Source organism: Mastigoproctus giganteus, chromosome 9 (assembly GCF_048544385.1).
Source record: "Mastigoproctus giganteus isolate SK-2022 chromosome 9, ASM4854438v1, whole genome shotgun sequence".
NCBI lineage: Eukaryota > Metazoa > Arthropoda > Arachnida > Uropygi > Thelyphonidae > Mastigoproctus > Mastigoproctus giganteus.
In genome coordinates, this window is record NC_143583.1 from 72,667,071 (window position 1) to 72,694,629 (window position 27,559).

General features: G+C 37.1%; 1 protein-coding gene across 3 annotated transcripts in view; it reads left to right on the forward strand.

Moving 5' to 3' along the window:
* The window catches only part of LOC150080448 (kielin/chordin-like protein), a 1,054,752-nt gene that overhangs the window by 270,332 nt on the left and 756,861 nt on the right, over positions 1–27,559 (forward strand). For all 3 annotated transcript variants that reach the window (XR_016547392.1, XM_090381408.1, XM_090381409.1), the window contains exons 9-10: positions 7,333–7,880; positions 19,701–19,958. Coding sequence is in view for 2 of the 3 variants with exons in the window: in XM_090381408.1 (XP_090237534.1) it covers positions 7,333–7,880; positions 19,701–19,958 (806 nt within the window). In the remaining variant the exon portion in view is untranslated. The remainder of the gene's footprint in view (positions 1–7,332; positions 7,881–19,700; positions 19,959–27,559) is intronic.

Sequence of the window (27,559 nt, forward strand, 5' to 3'; positions counted from 1 at the left end):
AACATCATTAATAGAGACAGGGGAATTCATATTCATTCCCTCTTTGAAACTGAAATTCTTGGACTGGATGGACATCTATCCTGCAACCATCCTTCCTCAACTTGAATTTATGCCCCCTCATATGTGCAGTTAGTCTCAGCAAATGGAAGAATCCCATTAACATTCAGCTTACTCAATCCAGTCAAGGCCTTAACCTCAGTCAGATCTCCCCACAGGTGTTTGGTTTCTAGATGCTGCAATTTGCAGAACTGAAGCCTTTCTAGGTAAGAGTACCCTTTTGTTCCCTTCACCAATCTGGATGCCCTTCTCTTTACCCATTCCAGCAGATCTACATTCTTACTAGAGTGTGGCCTCTAGACCTGTATACAATACTGAAGATGCAGCCTAACCTTGACTTTATACAAAGGGATAATCACCTCCTTATCCCTGCTAGCAAAGTTTCTATATATCATTAACAAAACCCTGTGAGTTGTCCTGACAGCACATCTGCACTGCTCAGAGAATTTCATATCTGACTGCACAATTACCCCCAGGTCTTTTTCATTCTCCACTACTCTGAGTGTAGTACCACACAGTTGATAAGTCACTCTGGGGTTACTGCTACCCATGTTGCAGTACCATTCATTTGTCAATGTTAAAGTTCAACTGCCATTTCTCAGCACATCAACCCAATTTTCCTAGATCTTGCTGCAGTAGCTCATCCTGATGACTGTCGTTAACCACCCTGCGAACCTTTGTACCATCTGAAAACTTAGACATTAAGCCTGATATACCTTCATCAATATCATTGATAAATATTGAAAACAACAATGGACCCAGCACTAAACCCTGGGGAACTCCACTAATAACATTAGTCCATGAAGAGCAGTGCTCATTGATAATCACTCTCTTTCTTCTTCCACTTAATCATTCCTTCATTCATAGCAATAACTTGCCCCTAATGCCACATTGCTCTAGTGATAACCACTCTCTGTCTTTTTACCCTTAACCATCCCTTTATCCATAACAGTAACTTGTCCTTAATGCCACATTGTTCCAGTTTGTACAACAGTATTTTTTGTCCAATGGTATCAAAAGCCTTCCTGAAATCTAAGTATATGATGTCAAAATTATTTTTTGCATGTCACTGCATCATAACCTATCAGATTGGTTAAACAAGACCGCCCTTGACAAAACCATGTTGTGATTGCAGTATAATTGCATGTTTGTACAAATGGTCCTGCATCACTTCTTTCTCTTAAGGTTTTATTTTCCATAAGTTATTTTTCTTATTTCTCTTAATATTTTATTTTTCCATAAATTGTCCATATTGCCAGTCCCCTCTCTGATTTATTATTCATCATAGGGTGACATTTTGGGGGGGGGGGATCACTGGAGAAGTGTTCTTGGGCTTTCTTTTTATCTTCAGTCTTCACTAGATAAGTTCCTTTTTGTTAGTGATTTGCATAGCAGAGGACCAAAGCCTTTCAACTCAGCCCTTTGGTAGGTTTAAAGTTTCTTGAAATGTTGTGTTCCTTGGTTGTTTCTGTTGCTAAATGCCTTGTGGTTCCCGATGAGATGGTGCCATGTCAGGTGAAATCCTTCCTTTTTTCATGATGTATTTTAATTGTATTCAGTTGTTTATATTTTGGTGGATTAATTAATTATCTATTAATTATGTGTTTTTATTTAATAAATCTAGTAAAACTCAAAAGCACATGCTGCCAAAGAGACATAGTCATCTCAGTAAGCTCTATGTATTTTTGCCAAAAATAATTTCTTTCTATTTCAGTGCAGTGTAGTGTTATGTATACAGATTGTACATAACACTGCACTGCAAATTCCTACACATTTGTTCTTTTTACTTACACTTTTCTAAATAGAATTTGAAATTTTTTTTTTTGTATATGAAATGTATTTTTTAGATGTGTGGAATAGAAATTTACCTGTATACCTGCACTGACTGGCTAAATGGATGTGTACTTACATGCACTCTGCATATCATTACCTGGACTCCTGAAAATATAGCACATTTGGTTAATAAAGGGATATCTGTTACAGTGAATCACCCCCCTGGTGGCTCTTTGTGGCAGTATAGTGACTGTGCTACTTGCTTCCCATTTAGAAAGGTCTGAGTTAGATTCTTTTGCTAGATGAGGTAATTTATTCCTCTAATCAATAGCTTCTTGAAAAATGCTTCTCAACTACTGATGACCTGAGCCATTTAAATTGGAGTTACAAAAATTTTTTATGGCCCACAATAAAAAAAAAAAAAAAAAAAAATCTTATTCAGAAATGCCCTGTATATTAAAAATAGCATTTTTAATATGCAGGGCATTTCTGGGCAATGCCCAGGTACTCTCAGGTGTTTACATACTTCTCTGTAATTTGCTTCTACATCATGCATTCGTTCGTATTCATGTTAATGGTGGAAATTGCTTTGAACACCTGCATATTAAAAATAGCATTTTTAATATGCAGAGAAGCAAGGTATCAAAAGAGCTAAATGTGATTAATGAATATGCCTTTGAAAACATATCCTCATGGCGTTATATATTCCAATAGACAGAGAAACTTCATATCTAGAATGCGACAGATAGTCTCTACTGCAAATTGCATCTGGGCAGTGCCCAGGTACTGCCAGGTGTTTACATACCTCTTTGTAATTTGCTTCTACCTCATGCATTCATACATATTCATGCTAATGGTGGAAATTGCTTTGAACACCTGATATGAGTCTGTCACATACCTGCATTTGGCTGCAATAAACACCATTTTTATTCATTTCATAGTGTCTGCTTACTTTACATCACCTGTTGTCTATATTCACTGACCCTCCATCACTCTCAGAATATTGATACTTGTCTATTTTAATGTTTAAAATACATAGGTAAATAAATAATTAGGATATATGATTTATATGTGGGCCACAAGAAGTAGATTGAAGCTTAAGGTGAATTGTTATTATTAAATAGGTTGAAAAATGTTATTCTGTGTCACTTTAATAGTGGTGGTTAAACTAATCAATCCCAGAAGAGGTGTAGGGCTTTTTCTCTCAGGAACTTTTTTTTTATTTTATAAAACAGGCAAACTGACTATACAGTGTACAATTTGAAGATGGTAAATTTATACTCATGGCCTTAGTTGTAGTTGTTGTTTATGCAAAACAGCTTAGATCACATCATTTATGCATAATGAGCAACATTACATTCCAGTTACAAAACTGATATGCATAGCTTGAACATCATTTTGCTAAAGACAGAATGGATATGGAAAGAATGATGGATAGTGTGGCCAGCATGTTCAACAATTAGAACTTCCGCACATCTATCCTACATCTGTCTTTCCTCAATTTGAATTTATGCCTTCTCAAATGATTATTCTGAGCAAGAGAAAGAATTCCATCAGCATTGAACATGCTCAAAATATTCAAGGCTTTATACACCTCAATCAGATCACCTTGCAGGTGCCTAGACTCCAGACACGGTAATTTGCAAAATTTAAGCCTTTCTTCGTAAGAGCAACCCTTTGTTCCATTCACTAATCTTGTTGCCCTTCTCTGTACTTGTTCCAACAGCTCTACATCCTTCTTAAAATGAAGCCTCCAGACCTGTATACAGTACTCAAGGTGTGGCCTGACCATTGCCTTATATAAGGCAATAATCACCTCCTTATCCCTGCTAGAAAAATTCCTGTATAACATTGACAACACACTATGAGCTACTCTTACAGACCATCTGCACTGCTCAGAAAACTTCATATCTGCGTGCACAATTATCCCCAGGTCCTTTTCGTTCTCTACCACTGTCAGTGTAGTACCACAGAGTTGATACATCACTCTGGGGTTGCTGCTTCCCATATGTAGTACTTTGCATTTGTCAATGTTAAACTTCATTTTCCACCTCTCAGCCCATCTTCTCAACTTTTCTAGATCCTCTTGCAGCAGCAGCAGCAGCAGCATACTGTCATTAGTGTCCTTAACAACCCTGCCAACCTTTGTATCGTCTGCAAACTGGGACATTAAGCTTGATATACCATTATCAATATCATTTATAAATACAGAAAACAACAATGGACCCAATACTGAACCCTGAGGGACTCCACTAATAACATTAGTCCACGATGAGCAGCATCCATTGATTACCACTCTCTGTCTTCTCCCCCTCAACCACCCTTTTATCCATAGCAGCAATTTGCCTCCAATGCAATTTTTGCAGCAGTCTTCCATGTGCAACAGTATCAAAAGCCTTTCTAAGATCCAAATATATGATATCAAAGTTATTCCCTGCATCCAGTTCCTTTGTGACCACATCATAGTATCCAATCAGATTGGTCAGGCAAGACTTTCCCTTAACAAAACCATACTGTGTCCAAGCTATAACTGAAGTCTTGTCTAGGTGATCCTGCAGTGCTTCTTTAACCAGAGCCCCCATTAATTTTCCTGGAACAGAAGTTCTCCATTAATTTTCCTGGAACAGGTCTATAATTACTTGTGTTGCCCTTTGATCCTCCTTTGTGAATTGGGGTCACATTTGCACATCTCCAGTCCATGGGTACCTCCCCTGAGTCCAAAGAAGCTCTCATAATTATGGGTAAGGGTTTGCTTATTTCCTTTGCTGCCTTGTTTAATATAACTGGATAGATCAAAGGCTTGTGTCAGTCTTTGATCCTCCTTTGTGAATTGGGGTCGCATTTGCACATCTCCAGCATAGGGTACCTGCCTCTTTTAATATAACTGGATAGATCCCATCCACCCCGGGTGCCTTTTTTATGTTTATCTTCAACAATTTCTCCTCCTCTTTCCTCTCAGTTATTACAAAATCATCCAGCTCACTGCCAGAGTTTAACTCACCTCTGGCATTCCCCTCCCTGAATAACTCCTCATGTGTGAATGTAGTGCAAAATACTCATTTAGTTTGTTAACTACCTGAGCAGGATCATCAACAGTTGAACCATTGATATCAAGTGGACCAATCTGATTCATTGCCTTCCTTCTAGAGTTTACATAAGTAAAGAACTCTTTGTTGTTTTTCTTTGCAGCCTTTGCCAAGGATTTCTCATAATCTGCCTTTGCCTGCCTAATCTCCTTTGTGACTTTGTTACAGACCAGCTTATATCTATCATAGGCTTCCATGTCACCCATTAATTTATATGTATCCCATACATGTCTCATTAGTTCATCTGACATCCATTTAGGCCTAAACCTTGAAAAATATTTCTTAGTTAGTATGTAGAGCCTTGTAGCTTCCAAGATAATTTATTTGAATGCTTCCCATTTTGAATTTGCTGTTGGTAACATCATCAGTTGGTCCCACCATATAGAATTTAAATGCTGTCTCAGAGCACAGTAGTCACCTTTACGAAAGCAAAAATCCTTCCCTTTACCCCTGATGGTAGTTACCTCTTTGAGTAAATGCCACTTTAGCACACTGTGATCAATGCCACCTAGTGATTCCTTTATTTGCAGATTCTTAATGCATGAAGAATCACTACTGATAATCAGATCAAGCGTATTACTCCCTCTAGTTGCCTCCCGAACATGCTGATGTAGAAAACAATCATCCAATAAATCCACAAAAGCCTTGCTGGTGTGTATGTGACCAATCCACAAATTCCAGTCAATATCTGGGAAATTAAAATCCCCCATTATAAGACTATCTGATTTACTGGCCCACTGTATTTCCCTGTACAGTTCCTTATTATATTCATCAGCGTTATTAGGCTTATAACACACTCCTACTCTCAATTTTGATCTCCCAATGCTTATGTCACACCAAACTGACTCGAAACTGCACTGTCCAGCGATATCGACTGGCTTCACTTCCTTTGATTTTATGTGTTTCTTAGCTAATAGTATAACCCCTCCTCCCTTCCTATCTTGTGTATCCTTCCTGTACACATTGTACTCCGCAAATTCCAGTTCTGCATTCAAGAGTGACACCATTCTGCAGTCTGTGTGACACCACGTCTCTTATATCTCAACAATATCTGCCTTTGATGTTCTGAGCAATACCTCAAATTCATCAAATTTATTTACCAAACTCCTAGCATTGGTGTACATGCAAGTATACATGCACCTGTTCCTATTCTTAGCTACCCTAACACAACCCATGTGTTTACTTGTACCGCAATACTCCCAGCAGTCTCTGAAATACCCTGCATCTTGTTTTCCAGGCTGATACTCATTTCAATAGAAGCAGTGGAACAAACACTTTCACCTCTGCCAGTGGCTACTGTTATTATTATTATTATTATCATCCATATGATGCAAGGAAGCCTGAGGCTTATGCTGCACCAGGGAAAAAAAAAAGTTCCCAAGTAACCCCGAGAGAGAGAGAGAGTCAAAAGTAGAAGGGAATCACCAAGAAAGAGAAGAATGATGATATCCAGCTCAGTTAATCCATTATTCCTTGTATCCCCCCAAGCTAGCAGTTTTCCGACCCACCTAACACTTCCTGAATAGCATCAGCAAATATTCTTGTATCCTTTCTATTTAAGTATATCCCATACTTGTAGAAGCAGTCTCTCCTGTTAACAGGAGATTTTGCTTTTTTTTGATATCTTATGTGATGTTTTTATGAGTGTGTTTTTTTCTGTATATAGATACTGTAATTTTAATTGTTATAAATATTACTAATAATAATCTTTAATAATCTGAATTTGAGCGAACTATATTAACTGTGAAAACGGAATAGACTAATACAGATTTACATATTGAAGAAAGGTAAACAGAGAAACAAAAGCAAAAAAAAAGTTGAAATAAATAAGTTTCTGTGATTAGTTTACAAGCTTACAGAGTTTACAACAAAGCATATTTCACAGCTTTTACATGAACAGAATTTTCTTAAATGAAATAATCTGTATTTTTTGTTGTGTGACTATTGATCTTACCAAGATCAAGGTGTTATTGAATAGCTTTATCCCTGAGTTTGATGAGCAATGATAATGAATTTTAGAGAAGGATTGATGAAGCCACAGTGCCATTGGAATCACAGATGTTAACACAGTTTAATTTTCTTGTCAGTTAGTTGCTAAACCATAAAGTTAATCTTATTTACTGCAAAGCAGTGAGGAAAGAGATTAAATTCATGAAGAAACTTGGATCTGGACAGGATAATGGGAAATTGGGCATGTTTCCAGGCTCATTTAAAATCTGAGATTCTGTAGAAAATATAATATCTAGTTAGAGGCAGCAGATTCTATCTGGAGATTGGCAGCATTCCAGAACAATATAAATATTTAGGTATTTTAAAATGAACTTCATATTTTTAATTTTTCTAACTTGAGAAATGGAATTAATATTATTTTATATGTAATGCATTCTTTTATGATTTTTTTTTTTATCTGTTTTAGGTGTAAGCATTTAATACTTCGAAAAGAAATTAGAGATTTGACATTTAATGAGCTTCACCGCTTCCAAGCAGCAATTAACAAACTTCGTTTATCAGGCCCTAATAATGTGTGGGAAGAATTTCAGGATATGTACATGTCTCACATAATGCACTCACATAATACTCCATTTTATCTACCTTGGCATAGAGTATTTCTGAGGCGTTTAGAACAAAATTTACAAGAAATTGACTGTGAGATTTCACTTCCTTATTTTGATTTTACTGTTGATGCAGCAAATCTCTCAAATGCAATTATATGGCAGCCAAATTATTTTGGAGGAAATGGAGTAGGAGATAAAAACTGTGTACCAGATCATCCTTTTCGTGGTGAGACCTTTATCCCTTGGCAACCATGTTTACGAAGAAAACATAATTCTAGCATTCAGATTCCAACAATGGTAGATATTTCACTTGCCTTGGCTGAAAGTGATTTCCATTCCTTTTCGGCTTATATGGAAAATTTTGTGGGATACTTCCTCACTTTTGTTGGTGGAGATGCAAATACTGCAGGTAAGTCAAATAGTAACCGTCAAGCTGTTGAATCTAAAAGAATTACTAATTTTAAATGAAACAGTAGCGTTCATGAGTAACTAAAATAATAAAGTAGCACTATGCTGTAAGTTACTAACTTCATATTAAACAGTTTATTGAAATATAACATGTGGTTTTATTCAACACAAATTAATTCAATACACTGAATTTATTTGTTATCTAATGATGACATTTCAGATCCAGTTTACTATCAATTATCAAATCTACATTAAGAAGCAAAGAAAAGGAAATTATAGTTTTTAATACGAATGTCATCATCATTTAAAATTACATCCTTAATTAAAATTACATATCTTATTTAAATGAAAAAATAGCTAATTGGGCATATTTTCAGGCCTGCGCCTGCTTATTGTTAGATAAATCATGATTAATTTATGATTAAAGATAGATTCGTGAACTGTGTGGGAAAGGTGGACTCTGTCAGTAAAATAAATAGAGAAAATTAAATTCTTACTTAAAATTAAAATTCCTGGAAAGAAACCACTTAATAATGCATGCCAAAAATGGATCTAAGACATCTCATTAGATAGTAAATATTAGATGTATTGGGTGTAGAATAATCTTTACTTTAATATCAATTTGTAATTCTAAACAGGGAGCATAGTGTTATTCTATTATTTTAGTTATTCAAATGATCATTTATATTTATCCTATAATATTTGTAGTTATCCTATTTCTATGAATATTATCTATTAATTATGTGAGACTGTGAGATGTTATGTTATGTCTTTCTACTTTCATATGTGACATTTATAATTGTTTCCATAATTGGCTTTATAAAATAAGAGTAATAGCTTTAAACAGATAATTGGAATATCATGCATTATAAAAGTAAAAGAGGACTGGAATGGATGATCAGAGATAGTAGTTATTAATAGAATAACTTCAGTGGGCATACAGTTAAGTCATATCAGAAACCTGCCCTACAGCAGGTTGGCAGTACAGCAGGGGCATATTCAGGGGGAGCAGAGGGGGGCATATGCCCCCTTAACCATGCATATAAGTGTTCCTAGGTCAATTTAAATAAAAACACTCAAAAACCTGATCATCATGCCCCACCCTCTATGATGATACCTGTATATGGTACTGGACAGTGGCGCATTATAGCCTTAGTTGCTAATGCGCCAATAAAACCCAACAACAACAACAACAACAACAAACTGGACAGTGACCCATATCAAGAGTGATCATGGAGTGCAAAAGTAGATGATGGCGAGTGAGGTTTGGCTTTGAAAGGTGAGGAGGGTAGGGGTTTCAATATCAGGAAAGGAGACTGTGGAATTTTAAGATGCTATGTGCTCTCTCTCAGCCTGGAAGGTACCATGGAGAAGGCTGAATATCAGTGAATGATGGAATAATTTTAAAGCCACCATTGCAGAAGACACAAATACATATGGTCCATTAAGAAAATGTGATGGATTTCAAAGTGGATGAATAATATATATATTTTTTTATTTTGCTCTGTTAGTTTAACAAAACAAACAAAAACAAAATAGCATAGAACAGTTATAAAGTGATGAAAAGTCCTGAAGTGTGTGACAGTTGTAAATGTAATTATACCACAGAAATGGTCAGGCTGGCAAAGGCTGAATATAAGAAATAACTTGTATAACCAGAGCCGTGCCGAGGGTGAGGCGAATGAGGCTCTTGCCTGAGGTTTAAAACTGAAAGGGGTGCCAAAAGAAAGATTAAATAATTGCCAACGTTACCATCATTAACAGTAGGGCGCAATTTTCCATTCTTGCCTCAGGTACTAAAATGGCTTGGCACAGCCCTGATAAGTACAGTATATAGTATAAGAAATCATCACATGAGCTGGATACAAGAAATAACTTTGGAATTGTTTATTTAGAATTAAGCAAAGTATTCGACTTGGTCCCTCATGAGAAAATGCTATATAAGCTGGAACATATTGGGATCCTGTGTCTTATATATAAGCTTGAAACATATACACCTTGATAAGATATATTTAGCAGGATTATGAGATGGCTTCAAGTTGTAATTAATGGCCAGAGGTGTAACTAAGATATTACAAATGCAGTTCTGGTCATAGCCTCCAATTCAACACAAGCACCAAATGGAGAGAGCCAAGCCACAAAGCTACTGAATTTATAATTAAATTTAATTATAATTTATTTATAAATATGACTACCGTGGTTATTACCTTAGTCAAGTACTATGTGAGCATGTGGATTTTGGATATTATTTTAACAAAATTATGTTATTTTATAATTTATTATAAAAAAGACAAGCAAGTGATCTTGACATGGGAGATTTCAATCTTCTCTTTATTGAGTTGAGCAGTTGAGATGGAAACTCACCATGGAGAATGAAATTTTTAAAATAACCAGATGATTTTTAAGTATATCAGCATTTTTGGGAGAGCACAAATAGTAGGAGCAAGAATATCTTTTCTAATTGTCATTCATGGGATTGCATTACAGGAACCGCTTTAGTGGTGAGTAATCATGGTACGCTAAGAATAGAAGAGTAATACACTAAGATAGATGATGATGAGTGTTGTTTTTTTTAAGTTATGGGTTTCCCAGTAGTAGCTCATACACCCAAATGTATTTTATTTGTAAATTTTCTGGTTGATTTGCCTGTTTGCTGGGTGAATAAACTGAAGTATATCCAGGAGGAGTGAGAGGGACTCTTCAAGATATACTTTGTTACCTTCACCTGATACTGAAATGCAATGAAAACTTGGTAATGGTGTGAAAAAACTCACAAAAATTACTGTCATCATTGATGGAGTTCAAACCCAGGCAGTTGTAAGTGGTAATTATAACTATTGTACTACCTACAAGGGTAATGAATAAGGTCTCAATTATTAAAGACAGAGTTTTGAATTTAAGAAAAAGTACTATACCAGTCGTTACTCTGTGAGTCAGGAAAAGAGCATGGGGAAGGTGAATACAGGTGAATTATGGAATAACCGTAAAGCTACATGTATGCATATACCATTGAGAAAATTTAGCACATGCCGAGGTGGATGAATATGGAACTGTCTGTTTTAATAGAACAAATGGTATGATATGGGGCAGTTATTGAGCAATGAAAAGTCCTGAAGAATACAATATTTATAAATCATTCTGTGTAGTATCACAGAAATGGGTAAACTGATAAAAAATAGGATGATCATAAGGAATTACCAAGAAAGCACAGAAGATTAGAGACAGTAAGTTTTACACTTATATAAATACAATTAAAAAAGAGCAATAAGATTTTACCCTTACATAATGGATGTGAGAAAGTCATTGATAACCCAGCTTGTGTAGCTTTATAAATTGAATGGATACTTTGCATCCACCTTTATAGATGAAAGTCATTTCATGGTGAGGAAACTGTGTTGTTGAACCTGAGCATTATAAAATCAGATATATGGAATTACAGAAACTTGTTTACTAGAAAAACTTTTCAACTTGGAGGTTCCCAGGATAGTGGCACACACATATATATATATATATATATATATATATATATATAATTTTTTTTTTTTTTTATATATAAAACTTTAACCTGGAACTTCAAAAAACTTTAATGCTTGTAGTAACCTTTTGATGGTAACCTTACAGGTACCATTGAAGCTGTCTATATAATGTCACTATAATTATTCTGACCCCTTCTGGATTAAATCAAAATTCTTAACTATAACATTTTTTTTGGGCCAGTAACACCTACTTAACTGGCATATTATTTGTCCATAATAAGAAAATGTATCCTAAATGTGAACAGAACAACACATATTTCAACCCATAATCAAGATTACCAGTCCATTTTAATATACACCTAACCCTTCATTTATACGGTAGTTTGGTTCTGCAAAAGTAATGTGCAAATGAAAATCATGTAAATCAAGACTAACATTTGTATAGAAAATGAGGGGATAGGTTCTGTAATACTCAATTAAATAATTTACATATTTTTTTAAATAAATTTAACGCTTTATTTTTATGTACAGATATAACAAAAATCTAAGGATAATAATGAATAACAAAAATCTAAGGATAATAATAAATGGAGTACAGTAAAAAAAAAGGATCAAGGTGCAAAATCTTCAAAATGTATGAAAACAACAGTTTATTTCATATCTTCTTAGCTTCTTAATATAGAAACAATCTTCTTCCTTCTCAGTTGAAAGTCTGCTACTGCTGACTATTGCTGCTAACTTCCTCTACCTCAGAATTTTTTTAGTATTTGTTTCCAAAGAGATTATTGGAATCAGCTCGATAAAATCTGTTATCAATGTTTGTTTTTTTATTTTACTGTGTCTGTGCATGTGCTTAACACGTTCCGTGCCATGCTCACACTGTCAAACTTGCTTTAAACGTTTGTAATGTATTGTATATCATATAATACTTGACAAGAAGGGGTAACATACAAAATGTGCTATAAAACAAAACATACTTTTATTTAAACAATTTATAATTAAAAATAACAGACAGTATATATAGCGATATTTGAACAATTGTTTGCTTATATTATTTTAAAACAATTTAAGTTATAAATTCAGTAATACAGTAGTACTTACATTAGTTAGTGGACCAGTTATACACTTATAATAATAGATCATTTAAGTGCACATTGTATAGAATATAATATTATTTTACAGCTTGATTATTACATCTAAATATTGCACACATGTGTCTGGCAGACTGATATCTCAGTGTACCATAACAGTCGAATAACAACTGCCGTGATATATATTCAATAGCTGTATGCTACCAATGGGTATAGGGTACCTGCATAGCTTTTTAATACAACACACACATATTTTTTGTTATTCTTAAACCACAACCAAAGTGATGACTCCATGTAAAATGAAAATTTGTAGCATTTTTTCCACTGTGCTAAACAGAAATTGTGCAATTCTAGTACCATGCAAATCGAGGGTTAGGATATATTTTCTGAAACCACTGAAGTTAATTTCTGATGCACTGTAGGATTGAAAGTCATCTTGTTGGGAGGTTGTATATATGTAAATAGTTACCCCACCGGGCATGAGTTGGCTGTTATGCTGTAAGAAAGGTTATACCAGTCCTTGCCCAATAGATAACATTATAAATTTGTACTAAAATAACACTATAATTAGCCTTTAAACTATTCAAAAAATTATTGCTTTTAACTTACCATATCTAAATTAGAGTAGCAAACTTTTAGATTTAATTTAAATTAATATTATTTACCGGATTATTGCAGGGTATCAGTTCACCAGGTGGCAACCTTGCAATCCATATAATCAATGGTAAACTCAAAGTTGCTCTCTTTTCTTGCTGGCTGTCATAGAGATATCTGATGCATTTCTAGATGATGGTTTTTAGAGGTATATGATACCCATAGAGCTTTTGGTTCCAAACCCAGTTTGCTGTAAATACCAATTATATGTTAAAAGTAAAAAATTAACATTCAGTCACAAATTATTATCATAAATTTATATTATTGGCTTTACTAAACATGAAATTAATTAAAATTAGTAAAACTATTATTGGAATAAAGAATCAGGTATGCAAGAAGCATTAATTTCGTTTGACTGTCTATCCATTCAAAGTTCCTGATGAGTAGTGCAGAACTGGCCATTTGGATAAATGGATCTTTCTTTTTCCTCCCTGTTTTCCTTTTTCTTTTCTTTTCTTTTTAATTCTAGGTAGTTTTGTTTTTAGTGTCTAGATAGCATATATTTAGCATTCGTGATTAATAATCTGCAGCCAATTGTCAATCCACTGCAGGATTTCAATCCTTCTCAACAATTTGTGTTGAGGAATTGGACCATAATCTGCTGGTCTAGTGTGGGTTGGCAGATTGACCGTAGTTAGCAGTCAGGCACTTGAACCCCGATCTATTCAAAGAGCATGTGTTATTGCACTCCCACTCCTGACCATTAGGCTACAGAGGCCTTCACAAATGCCTCTGTAGATTAAGTAAAATTACTTAATCGCCAATGGTGATTAAGTAATTTTAAACGTAGGCATATATTTGCTACTAACAACACTAAAACTGTTAGTCAGCATCATTAGGCTAAAAGTGCCTGAAATGCAACCATATTATATCTGCAACCACTCCATGAAATTGGATCCATAATAAATTATATAGGATCCAATTCAAAGGAATAAAGTCAAATCACGTGCATAGTAATAAAAATTAATAATAATAATTAAAAATATATATATATATATATTTTTTTATGAAAACCCCAAGCACAAGAGGTATTAGAACCTATAGTACTTAGTACCATGCTTGGGTTGGTGTTTGAGAAGACAAAAGAAGATATTTGTTGATATTAGACTTGAACTTCTGTAGACTCTAATTTTCAGGAAATACATATGAAGGAAGGTTGTTCCAGAACACGGCAGTTGAATGAATAAATGAGGAAGATGAAAAGTTGGTTCTGTGGGTTTGAAGTTGGACAGTAAATGGACGTTGGCTGGTGGTGGCCTGTGTTCAGACTGTTTTGAAAGATCGAGCGGGAATTATAGAAGCCAGTTCAGAAGGACAGTGACCATGAAAGTATCTGTAGAAAAGGCATGCAGCAAAAACAGTATGTCTATGAGACAGTGAGTGGAGAGACTCTGTTAAAGAGTCTGTTAAAGAGTCTCTCCACTCTGAATGGAATCTAAAAGCCTCAGAGAGGTTTTGGGGGCACCGCCCCAGATGTGGGAACAATATTCCATGGTAGGGCAGATTTGCGGTTTGTACAGAGTGAACAGCTGTTTGAAAGAAAAGTAACGCCGAGAGCAAAAGAGAAAACCAATTTTTTTAGATGCAGAGGAAGCAATATTTATAATGTGCTTGTGACAAGAGAGAGAGATTAGAAGTCAGGGTAATCCCCAAAAGAGATATATCATTTTCCCTAGAAATCGGAGTGTCACCAAAGATAAGCATAGAAGCAAGCAGAAGGATCCTTTTTGTGAGATAGTAGTAGTAGTAGATATAAGACAAGACTGAGTTTTAGAAGGATTGAAATCAACTAAGTTGTCTTTGCCCCACTGGAGAATTACCTGGAGATTGATATTTAAGGAATTGGTAGCAGATATTCGAGAAGTTGAAGCTGATTGAGCAGGGCAAGGTTTTACAAAATGGAAAGTGGAATGCAATGTGCCATCATCGGCAAAACTATGGATAGGATTTCCAGTCAGTGGAAGAAGGTCATTAATATAAAAGAATGGAGGAAAGAACTGAACCTTGGGGGACTCCAGCATTAGTGGAGAAATTAGAAGACAGAGAGCCATCTACCATCACCCTCAGTGAGCAATCAGAGTGAAAACTGGATAACCAATTACAAAATACAGTTGGCAAACCATAAGATAGAAGCTTGTTTAGAAGACTTTTATGCTAAACACGATCGAAAGGCTTTGAGATGTCAAGAGCAACTGCTTGTGTTTCACCAAACTTTTCCATTGAATTTGTCCATAAATGGGTAACATAAGCCAAAATATCGCTAGTGGATCGACAGTGACGGAATCCATACTAGCGATCGTTGATCAGACAGAAGGTTTCTAGGTAGCTTAAGAGTTGGCGGTTAATTGATTTCAACAGTAGAAGTAATTGCAATGGGATGATAATCGGATGGGAGGGACTTGTCACCCTTTTTAGGAACTGGATGGAAAAGAGCAAATTTTCAAGCAGAAGGAAAAACACCTTTGGAATGAGAAAGTGAAAAAAGGCAGCAAAGAACAGGAATTAAGTTCAGGAGCACAGGTTTTGAGAACAAGTGGAGAAATACCATCAGGACCTGGAGCTTTCTTAGCATCAAGATTCGTCAAAATCCTTCTGACATCCTTTTGATCCATTGCTCGATCCATGATAACCGCATCCATGATAAGCGCATGGGTTCTGGAACCGTAAATGGCTCGAGAGCCTACGAATCTGTTCATCCGACCACAATATTATGAATAGGGACAGAGGTATGCGTATGCATCCTCTGTTTGAAACTATTATCCTAAGTAAGGATGAACGGTTTTGCTTAACACGTTCCCGAGCTATTTCCGCTTCCAGTTCAGACCATGCGCCGACTGCACCACGTGTATAGGTACCGTGAGCCTGTTATATATGGACGTGCTGCAGGAAGTTTTGTTACTGCTGAGGAAGGGAGCGCAAGCTTCCGAAAGCTCCAGAGATTTTTATCGTTTTTATCGCTTTTAATCCGGTTTATTTTAGTGTATTTTATCTCAAGGATTTTATCACAGTTTTAATGTTTTTACATGTATATTTAATATAATAGCAGTTTTTTGTAAATATTTATTTTATTTTAATATGTAAATAAATATTCTAGTTACAGTAAATGCTTATTCTTATGGTTGGTGTGAGCTGATTTAATACTAAAATATGAATTTTCCCAACCTCAGAGGCCTTTTTCAGGATAGGGAACTTATGCCTCTCTTGGTAAGAGGATCCCTTCATTCCTAATGAAGGGATCCTCATTAGGAAAGAAATAACTAATGAATATGCCATAAACAAGAAAAACAAGGAACAGCACATAAGTTTCATATAAGGAGAACTACTGGTCGAGCAGCAAGCCTTTTGCCTGTGTAGCAGCTGAGGATATATACCCTATTATTTTGAGAGAAGCAGCAAGCAGCATCAAACCATAATGGTCTATTACGAGGGCTTTATTTGACTCAGTGGTGATTCATTTGGATTGGAGAAGTCCTAGCATGTCAGCAATCCATAAAACTGGTTATTATTATTATTATTATTATTAGCCATATGGTGCAAGGAAGCCTGAGGCTTATGCTGCACCAGCCAAAAAAAAAAATTCCCGAGTTACCCTGAGAGAGAGAGAGAGAGAGAGAGAATCAGAAGTAGAAAGGAATCACCAAGAAAGAGAAGAATGATGATATCCAGCTCAGGACCCTGGGTGTGCCAAGCCCATACTCACCAGATGTGAGCCCCTGGGGTTGTTCTAAGAACTTAGGGTTCGAGCCCATCGCCACCAAATACGGAGGATGCGGAAAGGTCAGGGAATGACCACCACATATCCCGGAGCAATATGGCCTTAGTTGCTAATGCTCCTAAAAACCAAATAACAAACAACAACAAATATCTAAGAACTTAATAGATAACCACAGCCCAGTCAGTATGACTTCATTGACTGGAAAATCTTGGAGGTAATGATAAAGAATGCATTGCAGAGGTATATAGACAAGACTGGTTTTTTTCAAGGAAACAGCATGATTTTCCAAGGGAAAATCTTGTCTAACTGACACGATAAACTATTATGATGGTGCTATTCATGAATTGGGTGCAGGAAATAACTTTTACATAGTTTATTTGGACTTTTTACAAAGTATTTTATTTGGTCCTGCACACACACACACACACACACACACACACACACACACACACACACACACACACACACACACATTGCAATAAATAGGAATATACTGGAATTATTGGAAAAATCCTTTAATCGATTATAGGATGGCTACAGAACAGGAGACAAAATATAATTAGTGGTTACCTTCACAATGAGCTAAGTTAAAAGTGGGGTCCCTTAGGAATTGATGCTGAGTTCATTCCTGTTTTTTGGTTTTCTTTTAAGACATTGAAATTTTTAGATCTGACGATTGTGAGGGTGGTTAATGAACAGCACCTGGCAGTGCTTCTTCAGGATGATTTGGATAGGCTTTAGATAGGTTGGTGTCGGCTATGTATTAGTGTTTCAGAATGAAAAGTTTTACACATGAGAAATAACAACATTAGTTTATAAGGCTCTAAGAGGAGATGCTAAAATTCAAAGAGAGGAAGACAGGTTGCTTTATTTTCATTTTTCACTGAGAGGGGATAATAAAATGAATGAAGGTGAAATTTCTGCAGTATTGAATAATGCTAGACCCAGGAAGTGTAAAAAAGTAAGAGAAATATGCTAAAGACTGGATTGCAAAAAGTTTACCTTTAGACAGTGAGATATAAATACTACACCCTCCATAAGCTGCCTCCATGGGTAGCTGAAAAAAAAACAGCTTCTGGCAAGAGCAGAAGAGGTTGCTTTATTTACTTTTTTGGCTGATGCAGAAAAAGATGCCTGACACCCTTTCACTATATGGCTAGTATTAATACTAATACTAATTATTTAATTAATATTATAAAAATTAATCAATTAAGTGAAGTATATTAATTAATATATAATTATGTTATTAAAACATATTACAACATAATATTAATATTTGTATTATTAGTGTAAGTAGTGGCAAAGGATGCAAGAAGCAAGCTTGTAAGCTTTATAAAGATGCTTTATAAGGCATCAGCCAAAAAAAAAACCTACACACTTCATCCATACCCTCCAAGAATTTGTCTAGTTCTTCCTTGAATTTATTCATACCACCCACTCCCACAACAACAACACATGGAAGTTTTTTCCAGCAATCAACCACTTGCTGGCTGAAGGCAAACCTTCGCACATCTATTCTGCAGCCATCCTTCCTCAATTTGAATGGTCTCTCATGTGTAGTCTAAGCAAGAGGAAGAGTGCCATTTACATTTAGCTTACCCAATCTATTCAGGGCCTTAAACACATGAATCAAATCTCCTGTGGGTGCATTGTCTCCAGACACTACGGTTTGCAAAATTGAAGTCTGTTTTAAGAGCACCCTTTTGTTCCCTTCACCAGCCTGGTTATCCTTGTCTGCACCATTCCAGCAGATCTACAGTTCGAATATTTTTGAACTATTATTTTGAACTATATTACTATTATTTAATTATTTAATAATTAAATAATTATTTAATAAAAGTGATTTAAAAGCCGTTTTCATATGTTGATTATCTGTAATGTGGGTCCAGAGTAATTTTTTTGGCAAGGATATGTGGATTTATTCAGCTGTGTTTAAAATTGGGCTAAACTTCTTGAAATAGTTAACGAGAAGAATAGAGCATGATTTTCAAACAGATTGTTTTGTAATGCCTGTTAAGTTGATGTTGTAATTTCTCAAACATTTATATAGATGTGTGAAAATATGCTTTCATCCAGGAAGTAATCAATTGTTGGAACAAATTTCCATCTGATGTTATGGAACTGGTTACTTGAATGTGAATTTAAGGAAGGATTGTACAAATTGTTAGAGGAGATGAGGGGGATGTACAGATGGGGTGAGTACTTTTTTTTTTGGCTAATGCTGTATATGTTTACTTCCTTGTATCATATGCCCCTACTGACACTAATAATCAGCATAATCAGTTAATGGGATATTCCGTAGCAAATGAGTGGAATTAAAGGAATTAAAGTGAAGAACAGAAGGACTTGAAAGTATCATAATTTCTACCAGTTTTCTCAATGTGAAAGTCCTGTTATCTTTATATAGAATAATAGAATAGTCTTTAATTGCAGCATGATATACATACAATTAGTTCCATCATGGCATGGTGGTGCCAGAGGTTTACAATATATGGTCACTAAAACTCTCTTCCTTTCATTTTGTCACACTGCTTATGTTTAATTATATCAGGATCAATATCATTCCTTCTGAAGATTAATAAAATAAATTAGAAATCCAAGGATTTCTAATTTATCTGAAAAAGAGGGATGTGTGTCTTTTATTTTCATTTAACTTCTAATAATGATTTCTCATTTATTAATTCTAATGATGTTTTCCTTTGATATAAAAATATAAACAATAACTAGATAGAAAATTTAGTAGTAGTTTCTTTAGTCTTATTATTAACTGAAAAAAAAAAATTTAATTTATCTTTTTTTTTTCTCTTAAGTTTTCCCATCCTGTAATAAAATAGATTTTCTAAGAATTTTCATAAAATATTAATAGATATATATTTTTTTTTCAGCTGGAGCCCGTGATCCACTTTTTTATTCTGTTCATGCCTATATTGATATGCTATATTGGGAATGGCAGCAGAGACATGATCTGCAGAATTTTCTACCACTATATGCTGACATTCCTATGATTCCATTCAACATATCCCCTAAAGACATCTTTGACATTGAAAATTCTCTGTGTGTAACCTATGCATATCCCTCACATGGACATCCTTGCAGTTTAACAGAAGATCATATCTTTGGCCCAGATGGTTACGATAATGAAGGTTATTTTTCTCTGAATAATATATGAAAGTTTTCCATTTTTGAGTAGTTTACATAGATATCATTAAACATGAAATTATGAACTTATTTTAATATTCACAAATAATATTAATAGAATGCTTGCACTGTTGAGAAAACTTTATATTGGATTGCACAATTACTGTTAAGTGATTTGCTAATTTTCAGATCAACTAAATAATTTTATAAATCTGTGTGATACAGCATATTTTTATTACTATTGTTTACCACCTCTTACAACATTTGTATCAACAGAAAACTTTGATGTAAAACCTGATTTACTCTCATCGGCATCGTTAACAAATATCAGAAAACAATGAGGGGAAAACACAATACCAAGCCCTATGGGACTCCACTCAAGGTAGTAGCTATTTATACTACATTTTATCTTCTATTATTTAACCTTCCTTTTATAACCACTCTGTCTTTTATATATAATCAATCTTTTACTTACCATTGTATCTTCTCACCAATGGCATATTGTTTCAATCAACACAAAGATACTAATCTTATTGTGGGAATTTATCAGAAGCCTTATTAGAGTCTAAATATATTTCCAAGACTTGTAGAAAAAGAGCACTAATTACAATGGCAAGCATATAACTTTGTGCAATAGCATCATGTCTACACATAGCCAACTACTAAGTAGTTAAAAAGTGGTATCATTTAAGTATATCTCATATTGTGAATACCTTCACAATGAGTTATCATGATATTGCACTACCTTGAATAAGTAACACTTCACCAATGGAGAAGACCACTGTTACTTATTCTCAGTGGATACCACTACCCAGATGGCACCATTTCAGAGCTTATTGGCTTTGTCGATGGGTGGGCAGGTACCCTGTTGTTGCAATGAAAACTGAAACAGATAGCAGGGAAACTGAAGTAGGTAATTTTCCTACAAATCACGGACTAATGAAATGTGCTACTTGTGTGATATTGGCAGATCTCTGGAATGGGAAATAATACAGATAAGGGGGTTTGTTTGGTGCAAAGAGTATGAGGAAATGGTGAAAACTCAAGTGTTTTGATGGGGCTCCAACTACTAAGTAGTTAAAAAGTGGTATCATTTAAGTATATCTCATATTGTGAATACCTTCACAATGAGTTATCATGATATTGCACTACCTTGAATAAGTAACACTTCACCAATGGAGAAGACCACTGTTACTTATTCTCAGTGGATACCACTACCCAGATGGCACCATTTCAGAGCTTATTGGCTTTGTCGATGGGTGGGCAGGTACCCTGTTGTTGCAATGAAAACTGAAACAGATAGCAGGGAAACTGAAGTAGGTAATTTTCCTACAAATCACGGACTAATGAAATGTGCTACTTGTGTGATATTGGCAGATCTCTGGAATGGGAAATAATACAGATAAGGGGGTTTGTTTGGTGCAAAGAGTATGAGGAAATGGTGAAAACTCAAGTGTTTTGATGGGGCTTTATGAGAGCTTGAAGAACAGGTTGCATGCTCTCAAAGGAATTAAAACAGGGAACCCATCAAATTCTCAGCTGCCAACTCAACACGAGAGCCTTCATTTGTAAATCAGGCAACACAGTAACAGCCTCCAAGACAAAAATCACTGGTCCCACAGGAGGTAGTCATTGTCAGTGACTCTATTGTCGGGGAAACAGAAAAGAAAAATGAAATGTCTTGGCGGGGGGGAAGCAGATGCAGTTGTGGAGCAGATATCAACTTTTAAAAAAAAAGGTGATATTTTTGTACACATTGGCACTAATGATATTAAGGGTGGGAGATTTGAAGAGGACTCTTAACAAGTACAGGGCAGTGTTTGGAAAAAGTTGCAAGTTAGGACTGAATTTGAAAGTGTCTGCATTTCTTCCCCAATAGGATGGAGTATGCACTGAAAGCTTTGTCACTTTTGGCCCTTTGTCAATCAATTTGGCAAGATGTGCAAGGCTCACTGGATAGAATTTTTCTCAGTGTGCTCTGTGCTTGTTAGCCAGAGAGGTTATTTTTACAGGAATGGGATGCACTTAAATAGACGGGGTGCAAGAATATTCGCTTATACTATCGAGATAGCATTACTGGTAGCTTGGGAGGGGGGGGGTTGCACAGGCTAATAGATTAGTTAGAACTGCAGGAAGAGTGAAAGTGATTCTTGCACTGCTTCTATTGGAACATGTACCAGCTTGAAAGGCAAGGTGTGGGGGGGGGAGTTCAGTGTATACAGAAAAGTCTTTTTTTTTTCATTTATTTATTGGCATATGCAGCCCCATCCAAACTATGGCAACTCCACATGTTATGTGCTTTGTGCAGGCGAAGTTTTTACTGCTCCTGGAAATAGAGAAGTTTTTTCTGTTTTATTAGCTTAAATTGGCATATTAACTTATTTTCTAGAGTAGCTTTATATTCCTAGTTACGATACTTAGTTTAAAGTTTAACTTAGATAGAGATTTTGTAGGTTATTACTTAGTATTGGTAAGGGTATCCAATCCACATGTTTGCAGACCGGCGACGTTTTTTAGCCATATTTAGCCGCTTTATTGACCAATTGTTATATTAAATTATTTTCTATAAGTAGCTTATAGACCTAGTCAAGATCCTTGGTTTATTCTGAATTGAGACAGCGAGATTTTGGAAGTTAATTAATACTTAAGTGTTCGTAGATTTACCGTTCGTAACTTGCCGCCATTGTTATACGATACAACGTTATATCCCGACCTAGATAGCGTTAGCTTAGTATAGTATAGTATATTATATTATATAATATTGTCAATTGATCAGTAAAATCTGTTAAACTTGTTGAACTTCATTCAATTAAATTGTACTTTTTAATTAAATACATATAACGACTTAGATTTTACAAACATAACATAATTAATTAATACATAACTTGATATGGAAGTTATATAAATGAAACTCATAGATAACACTCGATATTGAAAAATATATATAGATATATAGGGTTATAACTGCATTGGGATATGAGTTTAGGGTTATAATTTTGTACTGAAATTGAAATTAAATCGAAATCATAACTCGGACCAGAGCAGCAAAACAAAAGGCTCAAGCTAATGGGAGTGCTGTGGCTCAGGGGAAAACTGAGGGGTGGCAGTTGCCCTCTGAATCACAGCCTTTTGAAATGCACTGCTTGCTTGATGTTTGTGGAGCAATCGGGTACGGGACATGATATTGCCATGGGGGATGGCTTTGTGTGTGCGCCCCTCGACGTGGGCACCTGTACGTGGTGAGGGGATCTCCCAGTGACGCTGCTGGACTTCCAGACTAGCATCACTGGGATTCAATGCCCACAGCCCAGGTTCCAGGCTTACATCAATGGAATCCGGCATGTTTGCCGTGCGCTGCGACCCATGGAAATTCGGAAAGGAGGATCCTGGTGGTTGAGGGGCCCAGCTTCAATACACCACTTTGGCCCCTGCTTCGACAAGACGGGAAGTCCTGGAAGGCCCGGCTAGGATCAATCGGCTAGTAGGCTCGCCTGCGAGGGTCAACCGTGTCAATGTCATGCCCCTACCCTCATGGTCCGAGGGACAGAATTCAGGCTGGCGGCAGTGCGGGTATGGTGTCTGGGTAGCCCTGGCGTCCCACTCCCGAGCGCATTTATTGCTGCCGGGTAGTGGGCGTCCCTTTGGGCTCCATGGTGGGTGGGGAGCCCGGACACTGAACCACTTCAAAACTTCATGAATCCTGATAAATATATTTCTTCAGGGGCCCCAACCCGGTCCCTATCTGAAAACAGAGACGGAGAGGCAGATAGCATTATAGCCACAAAGAGGCAGCGAACCGAACTACCATCAGGGCCTGTCCCAAGGTTCTTAATTATGCATTCCACGAATGAAACACCGATTGGTAAAATGTCACCCTTTTTTATACAAAAAGGGTTGGGATGGGTTAGCAGGTTCACCCAAGTCAGTTAAGAGGCTCCGTTCTGGGGACCTCTTGATTGAAACAAAAAATGACAGGCAGTCTGAACATCTACTCCGAGTAACATCAATCGGAGGAGTACCCATAACAGTGACACCACAGAGAACACTCAATTCATAGAGAGGTGTCATTTCGGAGTGGGACCTTCTCGACGTAACCGAGGAGGAAATCTGCTCCGAATTAAAACCACAGGGAGTTATTGCCGTCAAGAGAATTACTGCGCGAAGGGATGGAAAAATTGTTAAAACAAGGAGCGTTATCTTGACTTTTAACTCTCCTAAACCTCCTGACGAGATTAAAGCTGGATACATCAATTGTTCAGTGCGTCCATACGTTCTGAACCCTTTACAGTGTTTTAAATGCCAGAAGTATGGGCATTCTCAAATGGCCTGCCGTGGAGTCCTTGCATGCACTCGATGCGGCGCAAAGGACCACGAAACAACAGCATGTTCAGCCGCAAAACCCACCTGTATTAACTGTGAAGGCGAACACCCGGCCTACTCACGAGCATGCCAGAGGTGGAAAGAAGAAAAAGAAATTCAACGGCTGAAGCTAAATATATCATACCAGGAGGCAAGGAAATCGGTGAAACCCCTGAATATCAACAAACCTACCTACGCTCAGAAGGTAGCAGGGAGATGTTCCGTCAAAACTCAGACGGACATGACCATTCCTCCAAAGGAGTCTTTCACTCCCATCGTGCGTTATCTTTTAAGTTCTCAAAAACCTGCACAGAAAAACCAATCAGCTGCCACTCCTATATCAGTACCTCCTAATGCTCCACAAGTAACAAAGGTAATTACGAAAGAAAAGAATAAGAAAGGGGAAGTCCCCCCTAGTACCCAAGAAAAGATGGATGTCGAGCAGAAGGAGGTACCCGAAGATTCAGTCTTGGAACTCTTTGTGGAGGAAGAAATGGACACGGGACAGCGTCCATTCTTCCCCAAAAAAGATAAACCCAAGACTGATAAAAGTAAGCCCTCAGCACCTCGGAAGCCGCCTAATGGACCCACCAAGCCAAAATAATGGCTAAATTCCTACAATGGAATTGTCGTGGATTCCGGCGAAATATTGATGACATCAAGGCCCTCCTGCAAAAGCACGAGCCAGTTTGCTTTTGCTTGCAGGAGACATATCTAAAGGCAAATGACGATCCCACCATGCACAATATCACAATTTTTCGAAAGGATAGAATTGCGGATGGCTCTGCTCATGGAGGAGTGGCTATCCTCGTCGGCAATCAGACCCCAGTTCAGCCCTTGCTAATTACAACTAGCATGCAAGTTGTTGCAATTTGTCTTTCGGTGGGATTTATATTAACAGTTTGCTCCCTTTATTTGCCACCTGGGACTGACATCCCCCAGGAAGACCTTGATGATCTCGTAACGCAGTTGCCTCCCCCTTACTTACTTCTCAGGGATATGAATGGACATAACACCCTGTGGGGTAGTGCTAACATCAACGGAAGGGGACGAGTCATAGAGCATATGCTCAATGACAATGACCTTTCCCTTCTAAATACTGGAACAAACAATTTCTTCCACATGCCTACCCGTACTTTTTCTGCCATTGATCTCTCTATCTGCTCCCCTTCTCTACTCCCTTCACTCACTTGGGAAGTGGAGGAGAATCCATACGGAAGTGATAACCAAGGTTATCACAAGGATAACCACTGTGTAAAGATTCTGTTATCACAGGATAACAGAATCTTTACACAGTGGGAGACCATGTCTTCCTTTTAGGTTACTACGGTGCAAGTTTGATCCCGGTGACTGGAATGCCTTCCAACATCAGGCAAATTTTGACCTCAGTACAGTCAGTCGGGAGCCTATCAATGATGCTGTAAAGTACATCACAGAAATCATCGTCCAAGCAGCTGCTAATGCTGTCCCAAAAACATCTGCCCGGTTTCCACCATTTCCCAAACCTTGGTGGAATTCACAATGCACAACAGCAAAAAAGGCTCAAAACAAAGCGTGGGAGATATTTTGCCGATATCCTACCATGAACAACCTTATAGCCTTCAAACGTGCACGAGCCAAAGCACGCTACATCCGTCGTCAGAGTCAAAAGGAATCGTGGATCCGTTTTACATCATCTATTAACCAGTCTACCAACTCTAAGGTGGTCTGGGATAAAATCCGGAAAATGAAGGGAAAATATACATCCCACCCTTCTTCAATCCTAGATTATAATGGATGCACTATTGCAGATCCAACTGCAATAGCCAATGCTCTTGGGGAAACATTCTCTAACATCTCCGCAACATCCTCATATTCCCCAGAGTTCCTGGTCCTGAAACATAAACTGGAAAAACAAGCACTTAATTTTAAGTCCAAGGGCCTCTATCCCTACAACGGGGCATTCACTATAGAGGAACTGAAAAGAGCCCTCACTCTTTCCAAAGCAAGTGCTGTTGCACCAGATGGCATCCATTATGAAATGATTAAACATCTTTCACCAAAATCTATGGATTGTCTGCTCCTTCTGTATAACAGAATCTTTATTGAAGGGCAGTTTCCGGACTCCTGGTGAAAGGCAATCGTTCTTGCCTTTCCTAAGCCAGGAAAGGATCCAAAAGTCACCACCAATTATCGTCCTATTGCTCTGACTAGCTGTCTATGCAAAATCCTGGAGAGAATGGTTAATTCTCGTTTAATATGGTATCTAGAATCAAATGACCTTCTCTCCAACATCCAGTGCGGCTTCCGAAGGAACCGGTCCACTTTGGACCATCTTATTAGATTGGAAACATCCATCCGGGATGCTTTCCTAAAACGCTAACACTTGGTGTCGGTGTTCTTTGACATGGAGAAAGCGTATGACACAACTTGGAAATTTGGCATCTTAAAAGATCTGCATAGCCTTGGTCTTAGGGGGCAACTCCCAATTTTTATTAAAAACTTTTTAGCCAATCGATCTTTCCAAGTTCGCATGGGATCCTTACTCTCTCCTTCCTTCAGTCAAGAGGAGGAAGTACCACAAGGATCAGTATTAAGTGTCACGCTTTTCGCTATCAAAATAGATTCAATCACAGAACAACTTCCTCCAACTGTAAACAGTGCCCTCTATGTTGATGACTTTAGCATTTTTTGTCAGTCGTGCAACATGAGGGTTATTGAAAGACAACTGCAGAAAGCCATTGATAATCTGAATTCCTGGGCACTTGCTAATGGCTTCAGGTTCTCGCCGGAGAAGACCGTTTGCGTACACTTTTGTTGTAAGCGTAATCTTCATCCTGAACCCGAATTAAGGCTCGGACAATATGCTATTCCAGTAGCAGCGGACATAAAATTCTTGGGACTCATATTTGAAAAAAAACTGACCTTTTTGGATCATATTCGTGAACTCCGCACAAAGTGCACACGTGGGCTTAATATTCTCCACTCGCTCTCCGCTACATCTTGGGGAGCAGACCGATGCACCCTTCTTCGGCTTTACCGTGCACTTGTGCGATCCAAACTAGATTATGGGTCCCAGGTATATTCCTCAGCCAGAGACAGTGTCCTGCGATGGCTGGACCTCGTCCATCATCAGGCCCTACGTATTGCTACTGGAGCATATCGCACATCTCCTGTCCAGAGCTTATACGTCGAAGCAAACGAACCATCGTTATCGCTTCGACGTAAGCAGTTGTCTTTAAAGTATGCTTTAAAACTGAAATCCCTG